At 45.9% G+C, this 21,400-nt stretch overlaps 1 protein-coding gene across 3 annotated transcripts in view; it reads left to right on the top strand.

Annotated features, from left to right (window-relative positions):
• The first annotated feature begins 1,175 nt into the window (after positions 1 to 1,175).
• Positions 1,176 to 21,400, top strand: part of E2F3 (E2F transcription factor 3) — a 47,292-nt gene continuing 27,067 nt past the window's right edge. The window contains exon 1 of one of the 3 annotated variants that reach the window (XM_071736328.1): positions 1,176 to 1,802. In XM_071736328.1, the coding sequence (XP_071592429.1) occupies positions 1,482 to 1,802 (321 nt within the window). In that variant the 5' untranslated portion in view covers positions 1,176 to 1,481. Of the gene's footprint in view, positions 1,803 to 2,220; positions 2,391 to 21,400 lie in introns of those variants that run through there. The other 2 variants (XM_071736327.1, XM_071736329.1) reach the window with 2 other exon arrangements.

Below are 21,400 nucleotides of genomic sequence, written 5' to 3'. Positions count from 1 at the left end.
TCAACATCATCACTCAGTAGGCATCTTCTCTGTTTCAGCTGGGGTCAGACCAGGGGGAACCATAAGCAGGGCTGATGGACTTGATGGAGCAACTTGTTTGTATACCTGCTGGTGTATACATTAGGGAGAATTTTACGGAAAGGATCTTCATCTGCCCGGCTCAGCAGTGTCGGCCTGCCTGTGCAGACTGTGGCAGATCTGTTGGGAGCACTGCTAGCAGAACGTGATGAGGGAAACAAAGCATGGGAAAATCGGACGCGGATATTGGGTGCTGAGCAGGCTGGGGGATTTAAGAAGTTCAGGGGACATTTAAGTTTAAGGAGCAATTGAAGTGAAGACACAAGTAGAAAACGGAAGCAGCTGGTGGACATAGTTTGGCTGTTTTACTTTTTGCAGGCAACACGGATCATAAGGGAAGAGAATATTTAGATGGATGCTATTTTTTCGTGGAAAAAGAAAATAAAGGCAATGCCTCAGACAGGCTGGTTTGGAAGATTTACGGGTGCAGAAGAGCGAAGACGAGGATAGGTGCCCCTCCACCTACCGGAGCGTGACATCCCCCCACGGGACGCCTTTAAACGCCTGCCTAAAACCTTCACCTGCGCAGTAGCGCCGGTACCTTCCCGACCAAACCAGAGCGAGAACTCAGATGACCCCGCCGGGCAGCGGAGGCGCCGGGCGGGAACGCGGCTCCAGCGCAAGGAGGGCGCCAGCCCCGCCCCGCAATCACCTCCCAGACCCGGGGGGCGTGTCTCGGCGGGTCCTCCCTAGCGGCAAGGCGGGACGCAGGCGGGACGCAGGCGGGGCGGTGCGGGTCCGGCATGCCCTCCCTTCCCTTTCCTTTCCTTCCCTCCCGTCCCTCCCTCCCCGGGCACGTTGCGGTGGGCGCTGCCGCAGCTGTCAGTGTCAGGGAGCCGGCGAACCGGGATCCCGGCTCCTCGGCGGGGGAATCCCCCAGCTTCGCCCCCGCAGCCAATCGGCGGGCGGTATGCAAATCGCGGCGGCGCCGGCGGACCAATGAGGGAGGGAGAGGGGCGGAGGGGCGGCGCCTCGTTGGACGTCGGGGAGGGCGGCGGGGACCAATGAGGCGGCGAGGCGGGCGGGGCGCGCCCCGGGGGCGGGGCCATGCAAATTTGGTTTGAAAAGAGGGCGGGAAATCCGAGTTTCGCGGGAGGCCCTTGGCGCGTAACCCGTCTCCTTTCCCTTCATTCATTGTCAGCAGCCGCCGCTTCCTGGAGCCATTTTCCAGCCGGCCCCACACAGCGGGAGCGGCCCCGCTCCATCCGCCGCATCTGCCCGCCCTGCCGCCTCCGCCCCCCCCCGGCGCCCCGCATCCTGCAGCCGGGCCCCCCCCGGCACCCGCAGCCCCCAGTATTTTGTGCGGGGCCTCGGCATCGAGGAGGAAAGGAGCTGGGAAGGCCGGGGGGGGAGGGACGGGGGGAGGAGGAGACGCGGCTGCGGGGACAGACCCGGAGGGAAGGATGAGAAGGGGACTCCAGTCGCCGGCCCCGGCTGCGCCGCCGCCCGCACCGTCCACGGACTCCAGAGCAGCCCCCGTCGCCTTCCCGGCCCGCTTTGCCGCCGGCACCTTCATCCAGATCCGCAGCACCGGCGCGGCGGCGGGGGCGCCCTGTGTTGTCTCCTCCTCCTCCGCCGCCGCTTCCCAGGCTCCCGGTGCCTTTGCCCCGGCGGCGGATGGGGGCCAGCCCGCTGGCAGCTCGCTGTACTGCACCCCCCACGGACCCGCCGGCAGGACGGCGCTGCTGCAGCCCGCTCTCGGCGGAGGCGGAGGCCGCCCCCCGGTAATTTTTTTACCCCGTCCCCGCGGGAGGGTGAAGGGGACGGTGGGGGATCAGCGCCAGGCAGGCCCTCTCCCCGCGGATCGTCCGGGCCTGGGGGCGGGCGGGGTGAGGACCGGGGGGGAGGGCAGGAAAGGCGGAGGCAGCGCTTTGTTGCAATAAACTTTCCTGCCTCCTTCCCACCCCCCGCTACCGGGTCTTATTTAAAAGGAAAAAAAAAAAAATCAAGCAGGAAAAAAAAAGGGGGGGGAGGGAAAAAATAATACCCTTCCCCGCCGAGTCCCTCCGCAGGGGTGCAAAGAGCAAGATGCCGGCGGTGGGGAAAGGGCTCCGCTTGCCCCCGGGGTGGGGGGCCGGGCCGGGCCGTGCCCCGCCGGTGTCTCCGCTTCACCCCCGGAGCCGCCGGTGACGTCTGGCACACGTGCGCGGAGGCCGCGGCTGTGACTGGGAGCCGGGGCGGGCGGGGAGGGGGACGCCGCTTCCTCCTCCTCCTCCTCCTCCTCCTCCACCTCCTCCCTCTGGCCTGGGACAGCCCGACCGCCGGCCGGCCGCCCCCGGCCCCCGTCGCTCTCGGAAATGCCCCTGCAGCAGGTCAGTGACTGGTGGGGCGGCGGCGCGCAGCGACCTCCCCCCTTCCCCAATTCGTCCCCCTCCCCTTAAAATTTCCGACAACCCCCCCCCCACCCCCAAAAGAAAAAAAAAAAAAAAAAAGGGAAAAAAAAAAAAAAAAAGAAAAAAAATATACGCCCCCCCCCCCACCTACTCATGAGGATTTCTTTGTCCTCGATGATTTCGGGTGCGCGCTTGGCCCTCGTGGGCTCCGCCGAGTTCAAGAGCGGGGGAGGGCACAGGGCATCCCCGCCAGGCGGGGGCCGTGGACGCCGGGGCGGCTCACCTGTCTCCCGGTGCCGATGACCCTCGCCCGGCGACGTGGGGTCTCTAAATTCCCTCCTACCTCTGACCCTCCCTCTTGCCCGCTGCGCCCCTGTCCGGGCAAGAGGAGTTCTAACACCCCTCCCCCCAAAACCCAATCGGTGATGGTCCAGGTATGGGATGCTGCTGTAATTCTGAAATACTTTTGGAAGAGCTTGGGAGCAACGTTTCTGTCTTCCTGCACCTGGGAGGTGGTGAGGATGGCAGGAGGTGCCTTTTGCCAAGGTTTTTGCAGGTGTTGGTGGCTGAAGTAGTGATGGAAGTTTCAAGACTGGTCGAATAATATCTAAACATTTTAAAATTTATTTTCTAAATAAGAATTTGCACTGTAAAAGATAATTTGATTTTTCAGTGTCCCTGATCTTCCACATATCCTAATGGTGCTTGGTGTCAAGCAGGCTGGTTCAAGTCACTAAATATTCGGCTGTCATATGTGAAGGTTTGATTCTTAGAAGGTGGTGTTAAGCGATTATATGTTATGAGATGATTCTGGGAGAATAATTATGCAGCCTTTTTTGGCTTTGTGGGAGGGATGTTGATGTCATAGTGGTGTCCTACAATTTTCCCTTAATGGGTGCAACAAGATCTTTAAATATGAATTTTGTGCCTTTTTTTTTTTTTTTAATATAGGGCTTGCCTATTTCATGGGAGGAACTTCTGGCTGTAAAAGCCTAGGAAGGCTTCTTCCCCCATGAAGATTTAGAAGCAGGAAGGCAATTTTGGATTCTGCCTGCAGAATAGTCCCCTTGCAAGTTTTGAGTTTGTTGTATGCCCTCAGCCCCCATGTGTACTTGGGGAAGAGATGTAGGATGGGAGAGGAAGAGAGTGGTCAGGCTGATGGTATCCATTGGATCAGACTGGTACCCTACCAGTGTGGTAAATCATCCATGGCCTGTGCCAGTAAAGGAGCTGAGCATCCTGCTCTGCCTTAACAGCTGAGCTCACATATGTTGCTCTCTTGGAGCTGTGCTGGTTTGCTGTGGACCTGTTTTATGGGAAGAAAGGCTGACGTGCCCTTGTGCTCTGCCTTGCCTTTCTGCTCCACAAATAGTTTGGTGGGGAGATGATACACCCCTTTCACAGTTCACAGAAGGCTTTCTGGGAATTGGGAGGCAAGGGTGTTTTCCTGGTTGGCTCCTAGCTGAGCATTTTGGAGAAACTAATACCAAAGCCTGGTCAGAGGAGGAAGAAAATGCTGGGTAGTTGAAGGCAGTGAGCTCAGGCTTGCAGCACCAATGTAAATTTAGCGCTTGATTAGTTGAGTTGCAAGTAGTGCGTGGAGACTGAGACCCCCAGCTGAAAACAAGGCCCCACTATGCAAAAGACTGTAGGGATAAGTGTAAAATTTGGCCAACACACCTGCACTGGTTAAGGTTATGAAAATACTCTATCTTTGCAGATGTGACTGCACTGGTGACCCAGCCATCACTTCCATATATAAACTATGGTATAAGTGGAAAAGAATCAGTACAGCAGTACAGTTTAGACTGCTCAGGGAGGTGCTTGACTGTACTTGCAAATGGAAAAGGGTTTTTTTGCCAAAGTAAGCTGCTTCCACTCTGGGAATTAGCTAGTTACTCTGTCTATGGTTGTGTAAGTGTAACCGTGCTGGAAAAGCCTTGAAAGGTGGCCTAGTCCTTAACAACAGGCAGTTCCAGCTGCACAGACATGAGAGCTTGCACACTCCTCCCTCTGAAAAGCAGGTGCCTCAACACTCTCTGAAGCCTGTTCCTGGCTTTGTAGCCACCTGTAGTGGCCAAGAGTTGCTAAATAGGCTCTTGCACCGGTGAGCTCTGGTTCTTGTGAGGCTGCCCACCCTTTCAGATCTGAGGAGCTTTTTCATGATTCCTGTGGAGTTAATAGACAGTGTTACCAGGCAGATCTGAACCCCTGCCATGGCTTAAACACAAGCAGTAATGAAGAATTAACCCTTGCAAAGCAGCCATTGGCTTGTGCCCCTGGAGAAAGGCTGAGCTCCTGGAAATGGGGTCACTGCTGCTGCAAGGGGTAAGTGGTCCTGCAGGACCTCCCTTGCCCTCTTGTATAGTGCTGGGGATTGATGCCACTTCCATTTGGGAAGCCCAGGCTTCCTAAGATGGAAAATCAACCCTGGCCTAAGTAAATAAATAGATGTTTTCTGCTGGGCAGGCAGGTTGAACCAGCTAATGGAAGGTCTGGTAAGTGCCAGGGACCATCGAGGGAAGGTAGTGGCCGGGAAGAGGGCACAGGGATAATGACACTGTGCCATTCTGTTGGGAGAGAGTTTGCAAATCTCCTATGAAAATTAAGGAGAAATTAATGTTGGATGGGGTACCCCAAAAGCATTCTTGCTGGTGCTAGCTTCTCACTTATTGTGACAAAGTCACTGCCATTTGCAAATACCAGTACTTAAAAATGGGGCTGCTATAAAGGCAAGCTGCTCAAAATGTTTTTAATTCAAATAGTGTAGAATTTCTAACTGTCTTTGGGTTATATAGATAAGCCTTTAAGAAGAGGGCCATTTTCTTAGCCATGAGAAAATGCTTAAATGGAGACACCACCCACATGTTAAGTCCTTTTTAAAAGGGGCTAAATCCTCTTAACAAGAATATCTTTAGAGAACTCCTGTGGCCTTTAGATGACATGAGCCGTGGAGAGACTGGTTCGGCATACTTCAGAAGGGGGTGGGAGGATTTACATTTCCAAACTGAATACTTAGCACCTCTCTCAGTTTTCTTTCTGGTAGTTTAGAAAGCACCTCTTCCTCCCTTCTCAGCAAGTCACAACTGGGGGGGAGAAAAATGGGCTAATGCACAATCTTTCTCCTGGGTGTTAGGTAAAGGACCAGGCCAAGAAGGACATAAGTACTGAACAAGAATTTAAGGTATAGGAGAAAAACCTGTAAGTTTTTTAAAATGTGTGGGTAATTAAGGTATAGGAGAAAAACCTGTAAGTTTCTTAAAATGTGTGGGTATTTAAATTTTTATTTTGCATGAGTAAAAACGTTTTGTCTGTGTAGAAGACATGAGTATTTCGTATTCAGACCCATTTTTGTAATTCTTTGCCTGATAGTTGGTATTACTAGCATGATTCTGGGGCCCAAGCTTTTTCAATAGCATTTCAGGGTGTTTCTTTGGTTTAAATCCATCTCATTGAGCGACAGACTGTTCCTGAGCCCAAGGAGGTACCCCATGGGCCTTTGGCACAGCTGTCTGAGGAGAGTTCAAAGAGGTATAAATCCTGATTGCATTAACTCTGCCAGCAAACATCTAGCAGAAAGCAGGCATCCTAATAGAACTGTACAAGAATAGCCTGTTGCTTGCTGTGCTTGCTGATGGTGGCTTTGCTATCCACACACAGAGTCCACCTATGCTGGTGTAGCTCCATCTGCACCAGAACCACAGTAGATTTCTTTCCCCATGATGATAAGGGCTTCTGGCAGGTTTCCATGAGCAGTGGAGTCACTCAAAGGCCTTACTGTTGCTGGAAGGAGTATGCTTGCTTCTCGCTCCACATCTCTGCAGCACCTCCTTCACCCAACCCCTGGCCTGGCAGTGCTCTTTTCCCACCTCTGCGCTTGGAGACCACCCAGCTATGTTGGTGGGTTGGTTTTCTGCTGCTTTAACAAGGTAAATAAAGTAGTTGGGTCTGATGAGCAGTTAGATCTGGCACATGATGGGAATTGGGTGTGCATGGCCCAAGATGGGAGGAGTGAGATGAAGGAATGAGACAGGGTCTTTTCTGTGCAGTGGTGTCAAGGTCTTAGACAGGCTCATGGAGACACTATTTGCAGGAGTTGTTCTTGCCTGTTCTCATCATGAAGTTATCTTCATTGTGCTACCAAGCCTGCTTGTCAAAGGCTGGACATGGGTCACATTCAGGCCACTTTATTCTTTTGTAGAGGCTGCTTCAACTGATTGAGCAATAAAAAGCACTTTCTTTACTCTCATTTTATCCCAGGTACGTTGGTTGGTGCTGCTCTGTTAATTTTTACAGTGTGGTCATTTGTGACATGTGCAAGCATTTAAAGAAAGAAAAATCATTAAACGTAGTAGCTGCTGTATTTTGAATTATGAAAGGTTCTCCTACTACTTCTCTCACTACAGCTGCAACAAATTTTTGAGGAAGAAATGCAGAAGAAGTGGGGCTTGCACAGGACAGCCCTTCTGCTCGCTTTGAGAGAGCACTTCCTTGGTCAGGGCTTACAATGTGTTTTATAGTTACCAATGGTCTGAGATTTTTGTCTCATCTCCGTTGGAATCTAGGTGACCTTATGGAGCAACAAGTTCTATCTGTGATTTGGCTGTCTGGTATGGGAGAAAAATAATTTTATTTCTGCCTTTTTTTTTTTTTCTTTTTGAACTTGCTATCCGTACTGTCTAGATATTGCAGTAGGAGAAAATTATTTCCTCATACATTTCTCAACACAGTTTATGATTCGTTATCTTCTGTCCTCAGTTGCCTTCTCCAAGCTGAAGAGTGATTGATATACCATTTAATTTATCCTGAAATGAAAGCCATTAATGTTGAAACGTCCTCTTATAAAAGAATCACATGATTCTTGAAAACAAACATGTCTATTCGTCGTGAGTTTTTACTTGCCAAGCTTTTGGGGACTGGTGGTTTCAAAAGATGCTTGGAGGGCATGGTGAACCCACTTTGCAGGCCTAGCAAGGAGACAGGAGACCTTTCTTTCCAGAGCCAGCTTGTTTCAAAAGGTCTTAACCTGGATCTGGGTGGGAAATGGGAGGTGTGGAGCAGAGAGGCCAAGTGTGCCTGGCTGCTGTGGGAAGGGCTCGTTGCAAAGCTTAGGTTGCAAAAAGGGAAACACAGTAACTCCTCCTTGGAGCCTCTGTCCTGTGCGCTGTGGGTCTGGTCGGGCCCTGGGAGGAGAATCCATCCGACCCACCCTGTCCATCTCCAAAAGGGGAACTGCGTGAGAAACAAAGTTGTGGCCTTTTCTCAGTAGCTTCAAGTATGAAGCTTTTCAAACCTTCAGGCTTCATTTCTGAAGGTGTGTGCTGGGATGGCCAGGACTCTAATGGCAAGGTTGGTCCTGGTGCTGGTGTGGAGGGGTGGGAGGGTGGCTCAGGATTGGATTCTGGCTTGTGCAGGAGATGGCTGCTAAGGATGGGTTGGGAACTTCAGTTCAAATGGGCTCCTTGCTCCAAGTGGTGGTACCATAGATCCTGCTGTGCCCAGAGTGAGGCTTCAGCAGAGGGAATGCTCTTCTTAGTGTAACTAAATCTCTGGGTTTTACAGTATCTGCAAATAATCTCATTTACAGCTGGTGGCACTGAGTGTGTGTATATATGGTGGCATATCTCAAATGACTAAGTTGGACTCCCGGCTTCAGTTTTGTCTGGCAGAGTTAATTGCTTCCTGCATTATTTTTCAGGAGCAGAGTTGTGTTGGCTGCTGCAGGGAGAAGAAACACCCTTCATGTGCCCAGGGACAGTGGTGTACAGTGAGAGGGAGGGAGGGTCAGGCTCTGCCAGTGCTTCTGGGATGGGGCTGTTGGAGTGCTTGAGGTGCTGGTTATGGGGTATTTGGGGTTGGTTTCAATTTCAGTTCTGTCTTCTGTTTGAAGACAGACCTGGTAAAATTGCCCAGTTTATCACATCTTTAAAAAGGAACTATTTCACTTGTGTTTTCCTCAAGTAACTTGGTTGAAAGCCACACTTGGAAGTGCTATGCCTGGCATGGGTGTCTCCTGGAGTACTAAGCTGTCTGCGTGGATGGTGTTTGTATTTGCTGGGTCTTGTGGCAATTATGTGATTTTTTTTTTTTAATGTCTTATGGGCTCAACCTGAGCTACCGTAAACATTTCTCTCAAGCCCTATAAAGGGAGAAGGGCTTGAGTAGCTGTTCATGAAGGAGAGGTGTACTGAAAATGGCTTCTGCTCTGTGGTAGGAGCATACTACATCTTGTTTTTTGGCCTGCCTTTATATTATGTATGAACATACCTCAAATCTGTTGGTAGCTGTTTGTAAATTGAACTTGCCTAAGGTTGATGGTGTGTGTTGTGTCTCTGCTGTCCTACTTAAAGATGTGAACAGTTGTTGACCAGCTACAGTGTGAAACACACCAGCTCTGTCACCACTGCACGTGGGTGTCCAGCTTTCAGGCCTTTGTGCCAAAGGTTTTTTTGCCTAGGACTAAACTAGGAAGGAAAGACTGAGCATTGAAGATCACTTTTTGTGAATCATCTGGCATCTTTTCTGCAACTGTGCTGAATCACATGGGCAAGTATGGCTTTTGTTTATTCCTACCTCTAGAAGTAAAACTCTCCTTTGTTAGTGTGTTTGAGACTTTTTTTCAGCACCTGCATCTGCCTTGAAGATGTCATCCAGCTTTTGTGTGGCTGCATACTTCATGGGTCTAGGACCTGCTTTTTAGGAAGATACTGGGTGCTTCCTGTGGCGTTCACGTGAAGTACTGCAGATGTTGGGTCTTTAGTATATTGGCTTTTACATGGACAAGGCACTGTAAACAGCAGAGGCTGCCACTTTTGCTTTCATTTCTTTGTCTTGAATGGATTTTGGAGCCTCATCACATAGACATTGCAAGCCACTGGTTGTTTTGCAGTAATCTGTTAAAGCTCTTAAACACAAACAACTATTTTCAGTAAAAATTAAATTTTACTGGAGAAACTGGATATCAAGAGGCATCTGCTTAGCTTTTGCTGTTTCAGCTGCAACATTCCTGCTCCAAGTTGTGGTATGTCTGTATTGGTTAATGTATGCGTAGATTCTAGAAGTAGTTTTCACTAATGAAATTCTTCAAGAACTCTCTCCTCTTTACAGTGTTGTCCTGGTTTTGGATTTTTAAATTTTATTTTTTATAGCTGTACAGCTGTTGGTTCAAAGGTTGTTGTGTATTGCATAACTTACTGCTAGAAAGCGGGGCGGGGGAAGGAACTCATTGGCAAACTTCCTTCCTTGTTAATTAAGGTGACATTAAGTCTTTGGCTTAGTACTCAATGGTGGCTGTCACCATGCAGTGCAAGAGTCAAATTCTCAATACTGTGTCAGGCTTATTGATACACTCTACTGGTTCTCTCGAGATATGACTTTCTCTTAATTTTAGTTCTACCCATTAGTTACAAAGTCTTACTAAAATTGGAGTGCAGTAACAGTTAGGGTTGGTGTTGTTGTTTTTGTTTTGTTTTGTTTTTTTGTGTTTTTGTTTTTTTTTTTACAAGCCACTAAATCTGCACTGTAGGATTTCATTATTTTTACACATGTTGAAGTACAGATGTAATTTTAGAGTTTTGGAGTGAAACACTTCTCCACAGAACAAGTCTACTCTCTATAATACTTAGCTTTCAGTTTTCCTTGCATTTTGTTCATAAACAAACTGGCATGCAGACTTAATCGTATCCCTCCTACCTAGACTCTCATTTAGGAGGGATCATCTGGCAAATATCAGGCCTGGAGGTAAAAGAATAACCTCTGGGCCTGACATTTTTATTGGTATAGTCCATTTATGTTGGCAGTACACTTCTTACTTTTTTGGGTGCTACCACAGTATAAGTGGGTAAGTGCATAAAAAATATAAAAGGATGTGCAGAAAGGGTCTCGTACCATGTGTGGAATGGTTGTTCTCATTTATCAGGTTGTCTACGGCATACTGCAAATACTTGCTTTAAGGAGCAGGTCTGAAGGGTTTGCTGTGAGCTCTGCTTCAATAACAAACCAGGCTTTTCTTCATCCCCTGCTTGGGGTTTTTAAATATTTAAATATCTGATGGATTTAAGATCTTTTTTTTTTTTTTTTTTTTCCAGCCAGACACACTAGAAATGGAATTATATAGAATTATAATGCTTTGAGTGATGCTAGTAACCTAATAGTGCTTTCAGTACTTGTTTTCTTGTACTGCTAACTCTGGAATTAAATGGCAATTACCATGCATATATGCTGGTGTTATTTTGCCTTGCCAGCGTCATGTTTTTAGGCAGTGTTGGTCCCACACATTGACAGTCAGTTTTTTGTCCCCATACAGTAAGCTAGTTCACACTTTGTCTAATGCCTTTGCATAGCAGGAATTGATGTTGGTTACAGCTCTCACAGTAGGCTTTTGTGTGGCCATATCTGAAAGCTGTCTTGTTGGAGCTTTTATCAAGGCTATTGCAATGAGGCCCTTATCCCCACTCAGGGCAAACATAGATATTCGCAGAAATTATTATAATAATGCTTAGTAAGTGGTGTGCTGCTAAAGAGTGACAGTGCTGGAGTGGTACAGAAATAATAGCTGGGGTGGCAGCTGTGCCATGATGGGGTGTTATCTGTCCTTGCAGACCAGGGACGGGGTGGGAAGGGAACCCTGCGTGGGGCAGACGGAGGGTGGTGATCGGGGCTATCGCAAGCATGAATGATCCTGGCTGTCAGCGCAGCAGAATAAAGTTTTACTTTTCATGGTAAGACTTATCGAGCAGCTCCAAATAACCAAGCTCCAAATTGCTGTATAATAGTTCTGCGCCTCGTTCTTCTTTCTTTTCAGATGCGAGGTGTCTGTAGCCTAAAAACATCTCCTGGGAGTTATGTAAAGCTGCAAGTTGGGTGAGAGGAAGATGAAACTCCAGAACTTTGCTGTAGTACTCTTTTTAAGCACAAAGCTCTTAAGCCAGTAGAAATGACAAATTACTGCTTCAGATGGGGGCAGGGAGGACCTTAAAAATTATAATAGCATTTTCACCATCTGCTTTGTTTTGACAGTGAGTGTTTCACTGCGTTTCTTCTTTTTTTCCCCTCAGGAATTGGCGGTTAGAAAAAGCTCTTTTAAAAAGCATAAGCAAGTTGCTCATTTTCTTGCTCTATCCCTTGATCATGAGAGCTGCCTTGATGATTTTTTTCCCACCTCAAAATTAGCAGTTTATTTATAACATGCTAATGTTCTGTGTGCCTGTTGGTATTACTGTTCTGTCGTGCTGAGCTGAGAATTGTTCTCTCAAAAACCGACACTGCAAAGATGACATAAATGAACATGAGAAATAGCTTATGATAGAAATTCAGGTGGCTTTTGGTATGACGGTAGTTTGCTCTTCTTTCTATAAAATCACTTCCATTTCCTTATTTCAATTGCTAGTCACATTTTTTTTTTTCTTGTCTCTTGTTTTCATTTTTACTTAAAAATGCAGACTATTGGTTTTTGGCATCCTCGCTACCCTTTCATTCCTGTTGGCAAACTTCTCTGTGATCATCTTCTGTGCATTGCTACCAGCTGCCGCCTTGGATTGCAAGCAGGGTAGTGAGGAACTTCAGGGGGTCTTTTCCTTTTCTTGAGGCCCTCACAATTACTGCTTCCTAACTAAGAGCCTGCAAGGCCCCTGAAGGAAGCCTCTTCCAGACCCAGGGTTTAGCAGCACCCCTTCCAGTGGTCATCTGCTTTATCTGCTGTACAGAAAGACTGGGGAGTGTCTGAGGTCCAGACCATGCAAGACAGTGTCTTGTGCCCAGAGAAGGACATAGGAAGATAAAAACAGATCACGTGATTTCCTGTACTTGGTGCCATGTGCCTTGTAGGTACAGCCTATCTTTCACCTTATGAGAAAGGTACAAGATCATTTAGAGGCCTACAACATTGTTTAATTGTGATCTGTTCTCTAAGGATGCTCTTTAGGGTGCTACTGGCCTTGGGGGGCTGAAGTCCTTCCCTTGTTTTGCTAACATCGTTCTTTTGGTGAATATCTGGAAAGTGAATACAACAGTAGTGAACACATTGTGTGCTCTTGGCTGGTCATTAAGCTTAGGTACAGCCTTCTGTCCTTCTGGGGATAGAAGTAAGCTAATACTTAGAAACTTTTTGAGGGTGGGAGGGACAGAAACCCACTTTGCTGTGAAGGGGAATATATATGGGATTCCAGAAACTGACATGTTAAAGAAAAAAGACAAACAAGCTTGTAGGCAGAAAAATTCCCCTTACTCAGAGAAAGCCATATGTTCAGGATACTATCCTTAGTGTGATTTATTTGCTTCAGAATTAGGAAAGAAGGTTGCTAGGAAAAGTAAGATGCATTCAGTTTTCACCTTAAAGGATGATTAGGGTGATTATCGTCTCCCTGCTTTATTCCTCTTTCCCAGTCCTGGAGAATAATCAATTTAGCAATAAGTCAGAGCAAGCAAAAATTTGATTGTTCTCATCTGCAATGCAGAGACTAAGACTGACTCTCTCTTTAAGGCCAAAATTGGGTATTTCTACCTCAAAGAGAATTGGTAGTTATAGAATCATTCTGTGGTCATTAAGAAAGGATCAGAATTCCAGCGTTTTTATTTTCCCCTTTAGGCTTGTCTAGTTTTTGTTTTCTTGGCTACCCTTTAGCTCTTTCCATGGCCTTAGAACCATTTTGAATACATTTTCCTGCTGCCTCCAAGGGAGAGAAGCAGCACCAGCTGTACCATGCAGGCGTTATATCTGTTGTTAGTACTTCATTTCAAGTGCAGAAATGTGGTTTTCCCAGCCATGTGAAGAGCTCGGTTGCCTACATGTGTGAAAAGCAGCCCCCAAATTCTGCTTGACTGGTAGTTGGGAAGGGAGGAATCTCCCTAAGACCTTGCAGGGAGAAAAGTAGGCTTCTGTGAGATGCTATAGTATATCTAGCTAAAAATATCAGATACTTGAGCTTGCCTGTTGACTTGTTTGGATGGCAATTCCTTGTTGAAATGGAAAAAGCTAACAGGTCTGGACTGGTTTTAAACTTCTTCAGCTTTGTATAGCAGTGTAATGACAAGAGAGGGGTGACATAAAGACCCCAGCAAATGTACTTGCTCACCAGGACAGCCCTGTCTCTTTTTATTGGTTGTGGAAGTGTGGAATGTCTAGAAGAATAGGGACAGTCTTCCTGCCAGCAGCTGTAATGGTCCTGGAAGGGTTGCTTTCTTCAAGGAAATCTGTCAGATGCTTTGTCTAGATTCAGCCACAGACCCTTGGTTAATGTTGCACAAATCATACCAAAATGTGTTGTTTCTTCTCCTGCAAAGTGATGCTGGACGCGTTCTGCAGGTATTCTACTTCTTCCTAAATGCTGAAGATGATGCTTTTTATGCTTTTTGTTTCTCTTCCTCATGTTTGAGTGTCCCTCCATGACTGCATGGGTACAAGCCCCTACTTGGAGCAGGTGCAGTGATCTTCCCAGCCAGAAGTTTGACAGGAGAATGTCTTAATTTAAGAGTGTGGTCTGTTCTTCTCTGAGGGAAAATGTGGAGTGTAACTTATTAGGTGTATATATATATTATTGGTATATAATATGTGTATTATATATATGTATTACTAGGTGTATATATATTATTATATATTAGGTATATATGAGGCATGCAGTTGCATACTTGCACAAGGCAGATCTTTATGCACCTGTCACTAAAAGTCCATGTGTTTGTGAAATTGCACCCTACACATGTAAGACTGGAAATTTTTTGGATAATAACATTGTAGGTGCCATGACTAGCTGCTTCTTTGTGTGTAGCAGCATAGAGAAGACAAACTTCAGCTTTCACTTAGCTTCTAATTGCTTTCAGAGGTGGAGAATTCGGAGAAATTCCAAATTTCTTAGGTCTACTCTGCCTACCATCACATGATTGTGGTATCGTAATATGACTTCTCTCTTCAGAAAAATGATGCAAAACCCAGTGTGCTTCAGTGTCCGTTTTGCAATGGACTGATTCTTTTTTCAAGAAAAAATTCGGAGCTTCTCTTCTTGTCGGGAGTTGCATTTGCCAGCAGATGATTCGAGTACCTTTGAGTTCATAGAGATTGTGGCTTCGTGGCTTCTTCAGATTTGCTTTCTGAGACCCTACAAGGGGACAAGCTGCTAGACCTGCTACCAGATCAGCCAGCTGCATCTAGTATTTTGGATATAGCTGAAATTACACTGGTGATCTTGGTGATGTGAGCTTCAAATTGCAAAAGAACTGATGAAGGCTTCTGATTGCATGGGCAAAAAACCAGGACATATACAGCCTTGGTGGCTGTGGAGGTTGAGCAGGGGTCCTTCTTGGGGGATCCTGAGGGGTCAGGTTGCTTTTTCTCCAGTTTAATAAGCTGTTTGTATCTCCCCTGGCCCGGTGAAATCACACCAGTGCCTTCAACTAAGCATTTTTATCCAGACTACCAATTTCAACAAAGTGATTTTTTTGTTGTTGTTGTTGCTTTGTTTTGGTTTTTTTTTTTTTTTTTTATTAAGTTCAGTAATAAGATCTTAAAGATGTCAGGGCAGTGAGGTGATTTGGGTAAGAACCTTTTACAGTCATGATATGGATTTTATTTTTACCTTAATGAGGGACGGTGGTGGTTTGAGTGCACACCAGTCTGCCTTTCCAAAGATGTGATACAGCTGAACCACAGTGGAAATCTGGACTGTACAGGCACTGCTTATAGGAAGTTTGACTCCCTGCATTTAACCACAGATGTGGTCAATCTTAGGAGAGGCAATAACAGAGAGGAAGAAAGGTGGTAGTATTTGATTAGCTTTGTTCTCCCTGCTTTCAGCAGTCCCTCTGATGGATGTAGCTCCAGCTGTGAGAGCAGAGTGATAATATTTCTGACTGCTTGTTCCCATTTCTTCGTTATTACACTTTACAGCTACCTTTTGGAGTAGATATAAGAAAGTTTGCTTTTGCCATTCAGTAGTCATGTGCTATTATTAAAGTGGTTGTTCTGCTAGGGAAACTCTTCACTGTAACTGAAGAAAATAACATAGAAGAGAATTAACTGCCACATAAAGATCCTTCAGGTGGTCACTAGCTTCATGCAGGGATTGAAGCACTAAGTATTCTGGTTGTGACAGGTATCTGCAGTGGGTGAGTTAGGGACAAAGGTCACCATTGTGCCCCAGACCAATGTGTTGGCTCCATTTTGTTTAGCAGCATGGAATGACATGGAAATCAAAGTATTCTCCTGCTTCCTATCTGCATGCTAGTGGAAATGACATGTAATCCTCTCATAGTCAGGGGAACTAATTGCCTGCTGGGTTAGGAAGGATGAGATGAACTGAGAGGCTCACGTCTGTGTCACCCAGGAATGCTTCCTGTGGCAGAGGGGATTTTCTAGAACCATCCTGGGAGACACTTTAGGGATGCGTTTTCACAGTCAGCTTACAGTGTTCCAAGGTGGTACCACCACCAACAGGGGCTGTGCTTCCCTCCTTCTCTGCTCACCCCATCCCACCACCTCACCGCATTGGCACCTGACCTCCTGCCACCTTGTGCCCGGGGAGGCTGGGGACCTGCTCTAGCTGAAAGCTAACACTGAATGAGTGATTAGTTTTCATCCCTGTGAGCTCTCCGTCCTGGCTGGCAGCGTGGATGTGGGCAGGGGCGGCTGCCGGGGGCTGCCCCTCAGCAGCGGGGTGCCAAGGCGCACCCTCGGCTCCAAAGGTTGGCAGGGGCCCTCCGGCCATAATCTCTCCCTGCCCTTGGGCTACTTTGCTCGGTGTGGTGGAGTGGTGTGTAAGGAAAGCCAAACAGATGGCTCTGCACAGGAACTGGCAGCCTGTGTGCCCTTACTGCTTAGGTTACCCAGCACCTGCAGCTGCCAGTGCCTTGCCGGCAGCACCCGAGGTCTGAAGGGGATTCTCATGTTCTCCCCATCTCCAGCATTCAGCTCTTCAAGGCTTGGGAGCAGCTTAGGGGTTTTGTGAGCACACGGAGGAGAAAATGTGGCTGAAAACGGTCTCAATTTGCTGAGGAAATCCACAGTTGCTTGAACTGAGAACCTGTGCTTTGTCAGTGCTGTGTTCGTACCCTGCCTCATACACCCAGCTTCCCGTGCTTGACCAAGGCTCCCAGGCTGTGTGTAATTTAATTACAGTCTAACGGCTGGCGTTAAAGTAGGTGAAGTTATAAATGGAATTTGTGCCTACGAGTTACGAGTGTAGCATGAGCTTGTAATACTGGAGGCCTTCTCCGAAATCCTTGCTACCAGGAAATGCCTTCTGAGGAAAGACAGGCTGTGCTGCTTTAACAGGTAGAGTTGCCCTGAGCAGAGCTTTAACAGGATGGATTTTTAACAGATGAAAGTAAAGGCATCATGGTCTTTCATGAATCACTGGAGATGGTATTTGGGTTGGCTTTTAGTGCCAATAGCTGCAGCCATAGCTGAGGGACTTACCTTGCATGGGTTATGAATTTGGGAAGGCTCCTGGAGCCTCTGGTCAGGTGAGCAGTAATGGATACTAGTCCTAGGGAAAGTTCATGAAGGAAGGTTGAGTTTCATCACTGCACTCATAGTGAAGTCTCCTTTCTGCCCCTCAAGTTAGAGAGGAGAGGGCAGCCCGCATGGCAGCTGGAACACCCAGGAACCTGCTTATTCCAAACTCCTGGAAAATTCAGCTCTTGAGCCCAAAATACATGGATGAATTTCATCTGTAGCTTAAAAGGAGGTATATCATAGTGGTTGTATGGAAACCTCTGCATACAAGCTCAACTAGTACACTACTGACTAACTCTAGAGACAGCCTGGAAATAATAGGGCTGTAAAATAAAAGTTATCACTTTAAGCTGTTGCCTACTTTTGAACTTAACTATTGTGTTATTGATTACTTCAGAAAAAAAACTTCAGATGTGTTTCTCTTACAACCCTTCCATACAAACTGCCAGAAGCCTCAGCTCTCCACACAGCAGCTGCCAAATTTTCCATGTTTCTCTTGATCCTTTCTTTAGCACCACTGTGCGTTGAAACATTTGTAGGATACTAAAATATGAAAGCTGTGTAGCATTCCTATTTATTTTGGAATTCAGTTTTTTACACAAGGAATGCTGTAACTCTGCCATATTTACTTTCTTGTAATTAATACAGTAAAACATATTTACCTGAATTGGACACAAAATTTCCTGTTTGCTGTGGAAAGTGTAGGGCTGCACTGCAGAATTTGTTCCAAGTTAGTGCAGAGTATGTGAGGGCTCCTTGCCAGTGCAAAGTGTGGGAGCGAAGTCAGGAGTAAGAAGAGTCTCCCTGCAGTTACCAGCAGGTGCCTGTTGAAAGGGTAGACATTATGGATGGCAAGGCAAGATGACAGGGGTTTTCTGTGGTTTTTTTTGTTTGTTTGCTTGTTTTGTTTTGAGTTTTATGCTTCCGAAACAAACCAATGACTGGCAAAGCAGGTTTCTTCCAAGAATGTCTTTAAAGTGCTTTTGTTTTACCTTGAGTAAGAACTTGCAACCTCAGACAGTGAAGTGTAGTTGAGTTTTCTTGGGTAATTTTGGCTTTACAGTTTCAAGGTTGGGAAAATGGTTAGTGTAGAAAATGAGGACTCTTTTAGAATCTAGCACACTAGGCTTTTAAGCAAGTTAGGAAGCCTACAGGGTGCTGAGAGCTTCCTGTGACTGCTCCGAGTTGTTTTAGTCTTCCTCCTGCTGCTTAGAGAATAAGGCTGTCCTTCTTTCTATCCACATATGGTTGAGAAAGGCTACTGTACAAAGGCTATTTTTGATCCTTTTCCTATCCCTAATTATATGTAGCTTTTATAAATCTTGTCTGGATAGAAAGATCCTGTGTACTTTGAAAGGGTTCATTTGATCTAAATTTAAGGATGTCTCATGTCCAGTTGTTGAACTTGCTATTTTAGTTTGCCCTACCTACAGCTTTTACTAAAACAAGAGGGAAAGGATGAGAAGGAGGGATTGAAAAGTGTGTGAGAGGAGGCAATGATGACTCATAAGTGGGACTGTATTTGAAAATGAAAAGGATCAAGGTGTACTGATTGTAAGGTAAAGTTATGGGGTTTATGAAAAAGGCACAATTATATCATATGGTCATTTATCTTCTGAACAGATTGAGGTACATTTGTGGAAGAACCCAGGAGCCTGAATTGAGTAGATAACTTTGAAGAGAGAAGAAATCTATTTAAAGAAAGGAATTTTTAGTGCAGTCTCAATAGGTGATATTTTAGTGCTAGATTCCACTGAAGACTTCTCCACTGAAGGCTTCTGGAAAATCCCATTCAGCTCTCTGTTGCCTGTGGGATAGTTCTAATAACTGCACAGCAGGGCAGGTAGCAGAAAGGGAAAGAAGGAGAAGGCAGAAAGCCATGAGCTTTCTCTGAACTTGAGTCTGTAATGAACAGAAATAAAAGCTCATGAACAGACACAACTATTTGCTTTAATGCTAGGTGTTCTCTTTTACCTCTCTGCTAATGTTCTGCCCTTCCAGTTGTGTTCTGACATCCATAAAACATCCCTAAAACTGTTCAACAATCTTGAAATAACCCATTTTGTAGAGTTTAGGTACTGTGCAATTATAAGGATGGGGTTCTGTATACAGCACTGAAAAAAATGGTTGTGGTTTTTGGTGTTTACTAAAATGTTCACCAGCAGTATCTAACAACCATCTCTTCCCACCTTCACCCCTCTTTTTTGCTACCTTTTCTCCCCACCAATCAAAATCTAAAATATAACAAAAATGGAGCTCTCCAACATGTGAGTGAGGCTGTTTAATTTTGTAAAGCCGTTTGATAGCAAAAAAAAAAAAAAAAACAAAAAAAAAATGTTCAGTATGGTATTTGATTAAAAGTTGGCTACATGACAGGAAAAGACTAGTTTTGATTGATTCTAGTATTTGTACTAATACCAATACTATGCAGTGCTTTCATAATTGTTCCAGAAGTAAACAAAAAAACTGTTACTGATAGTAATTGCTAGGAGAAGAGTAAATGATAACAGAGCTCTCACAACTTGCTCTCCAGGCACATTTAAACACACTGTGTCTTTAATACAGCCAAAGGCAAAGTTATATGCCAGAGAACAGGGAATGCAAGCTATGCCTTATGAAAGAGGGCCTGTATCCTGGAAAGCAGCACTTCTGAGAAGGCTGTAGTGGGCAAGCAACTGCACACTAACTTGCAGTGCAATGCCAAGAAGTGATGGCACTAAGGCTTGCATCCTGGCAAATACAAAAAAGGGATCAGTGAAGGTGATACTTCTGCCTCAGTGAAGAGTTTTGATTCAGCTGATACTTAAAATAACATACACGATTCAGTGCTAGTGCTTGCAAAGATAGAATGTTGAAAATTGAAGATGATGTAAAAATGGCAGCAAGAATTACTTGAGGTCTGAAGAAAATGCCCTACAGTGCAATTTACTTAAGCAATATTTTGCTTTTGAAATTAGTATTAAGAGATGAGTTGATTGATACACAAAATACTGAGTTATAAGGGTTGATTGATACAGCTGATGGTTTCACTGCCATCCCAAGGGACCTTGATAGGCTGGAGAAATGGGCTGTTGGGAACTGTGCAGGCTCAGCAAAGGAAAGTGTAAAGTCCTGTACTTGGGGAGGAATAACCCCAGATACCTGGACAGGCTGGGCCTAACCTGCTGGAATGCAGCACTGCAGAAAAAACCTGGGGGTTGCCAGTAGATATCAGATTGACAATGAGTCAGAAACACACTCTGATGGCAAAGTCTGCCTCTTGGGTTGCATCAGGCACTGCATTACCAGCAGGTTGAAGGAGATGGTCCTTCCTCCCCTCAGGAGATGGTCCTTCCTCCCCTCAGGAGATGGTCCTTCCTCCCCTCAGGAGATGGTCCTTCTGCCCTGGTGAGACACATCAGGTGTGTTGGGTCCATTTTTGGGCTCTCCAGTACAAGAGAGATATGGGCATACTAGAGGAGGTCCAGTGAAGGGCCACAAAGGCAGTTAAGACCTCAAAGAATCTGATGCCCAAGGAGAAGGCTGGGGCAGTGGAGACTGAGCCTGGAGGAGGGAAGGTGTATGAACACCTGATGGGAGGGAAAGAAGAAGATTAAGCCAGGCTCTTCTCATTCATGGCCAGTAAAAGAATAAAAAGCAATGGGTACAAATTGAAATGCTATAAATCTCCTTTAAATCTAAGATTTTACTGCAAGGATCTTTAAATGCTGGAATAGGTCTCTTACATTGTGGAGTCTCCATCATTGGAGATAACAAAAACCTGACTGGACACAGCCCTGGACATCCTGATCTACTTTGCCCTGCTTTGAGCAGTGGGGGCAATGACTAGATGGTCTCCAGAGGTCCTTTCCCACCTTAGCCACTCTGTGTGATTATTCTGGTGCCATCATATTGCCTAAATTATTGAACTTGAGCACACTGAGAACTTACTATTGAAAGCTGAAGCAATGCAAACTTGAAGTGGAAATTAGACTTTTTTCTTTTAAGGGGGGGGGGGAGGGAATAACTAGAGTTGATACCATTTGGTGAAAATGGTACTCAGTAATTTCTCTGCAGAGTTATTCTCTGTAATTTCAGCCCTGAACAAGAGGTCATCAAGTCCATCTACCTCCTTTTTGGTGGATGAAAGCAACTGTGTTCACTGTCCTTCCTTGCAGGCACTTGCTCATTTAACTTTCTCATATCATAGGTTCTAAAATGCATGGCAATATCTTCCTGTCCTTGCTGCAAGATAAGTTAATGTTACAATTGCGTAACAGCTAGGGGAAATGTAGTGAACTGTGATGTGTGGGAGGTCATGTTAGAAAGCTTTGATCACAGGGCAGGTCAGAGGGAAAGTGTGAATTTATGTAATTTTAAAGTTTGAAACATAGGTAGTATCAATTTTTCTGTAGAAGTCATCTTAAGGTATATAGCAGCAGGAATACATAGTAGAGACAACAAAGTGGAACAAACAAATTATATCTGGTGCAGGTCAGTTTTGACACAGAATCAAGTCCTTGCTTGTCTTTATTACTTGAAGTGTTCTGCTTAACTAGAAAGAAAA

Source organism: Heliangelus exortis, chromosome 2 (genome assembly GCF_036169615.1).
Source record: "Heliangelus exortis chromosome 2, bHelExo1.hap1, whole genome shotgun sequence".
Lineage (NCBI taxonomy): Eukaryota > Metazoa > Chordata > Aves > Apodiformes > Trochilidae > Heliangelus > Heliangelus exortis.
Note: the sequence above shows the minus strand (reverse complement) of the source record. Positions and strands in the feature narration are given on the sequence as shown.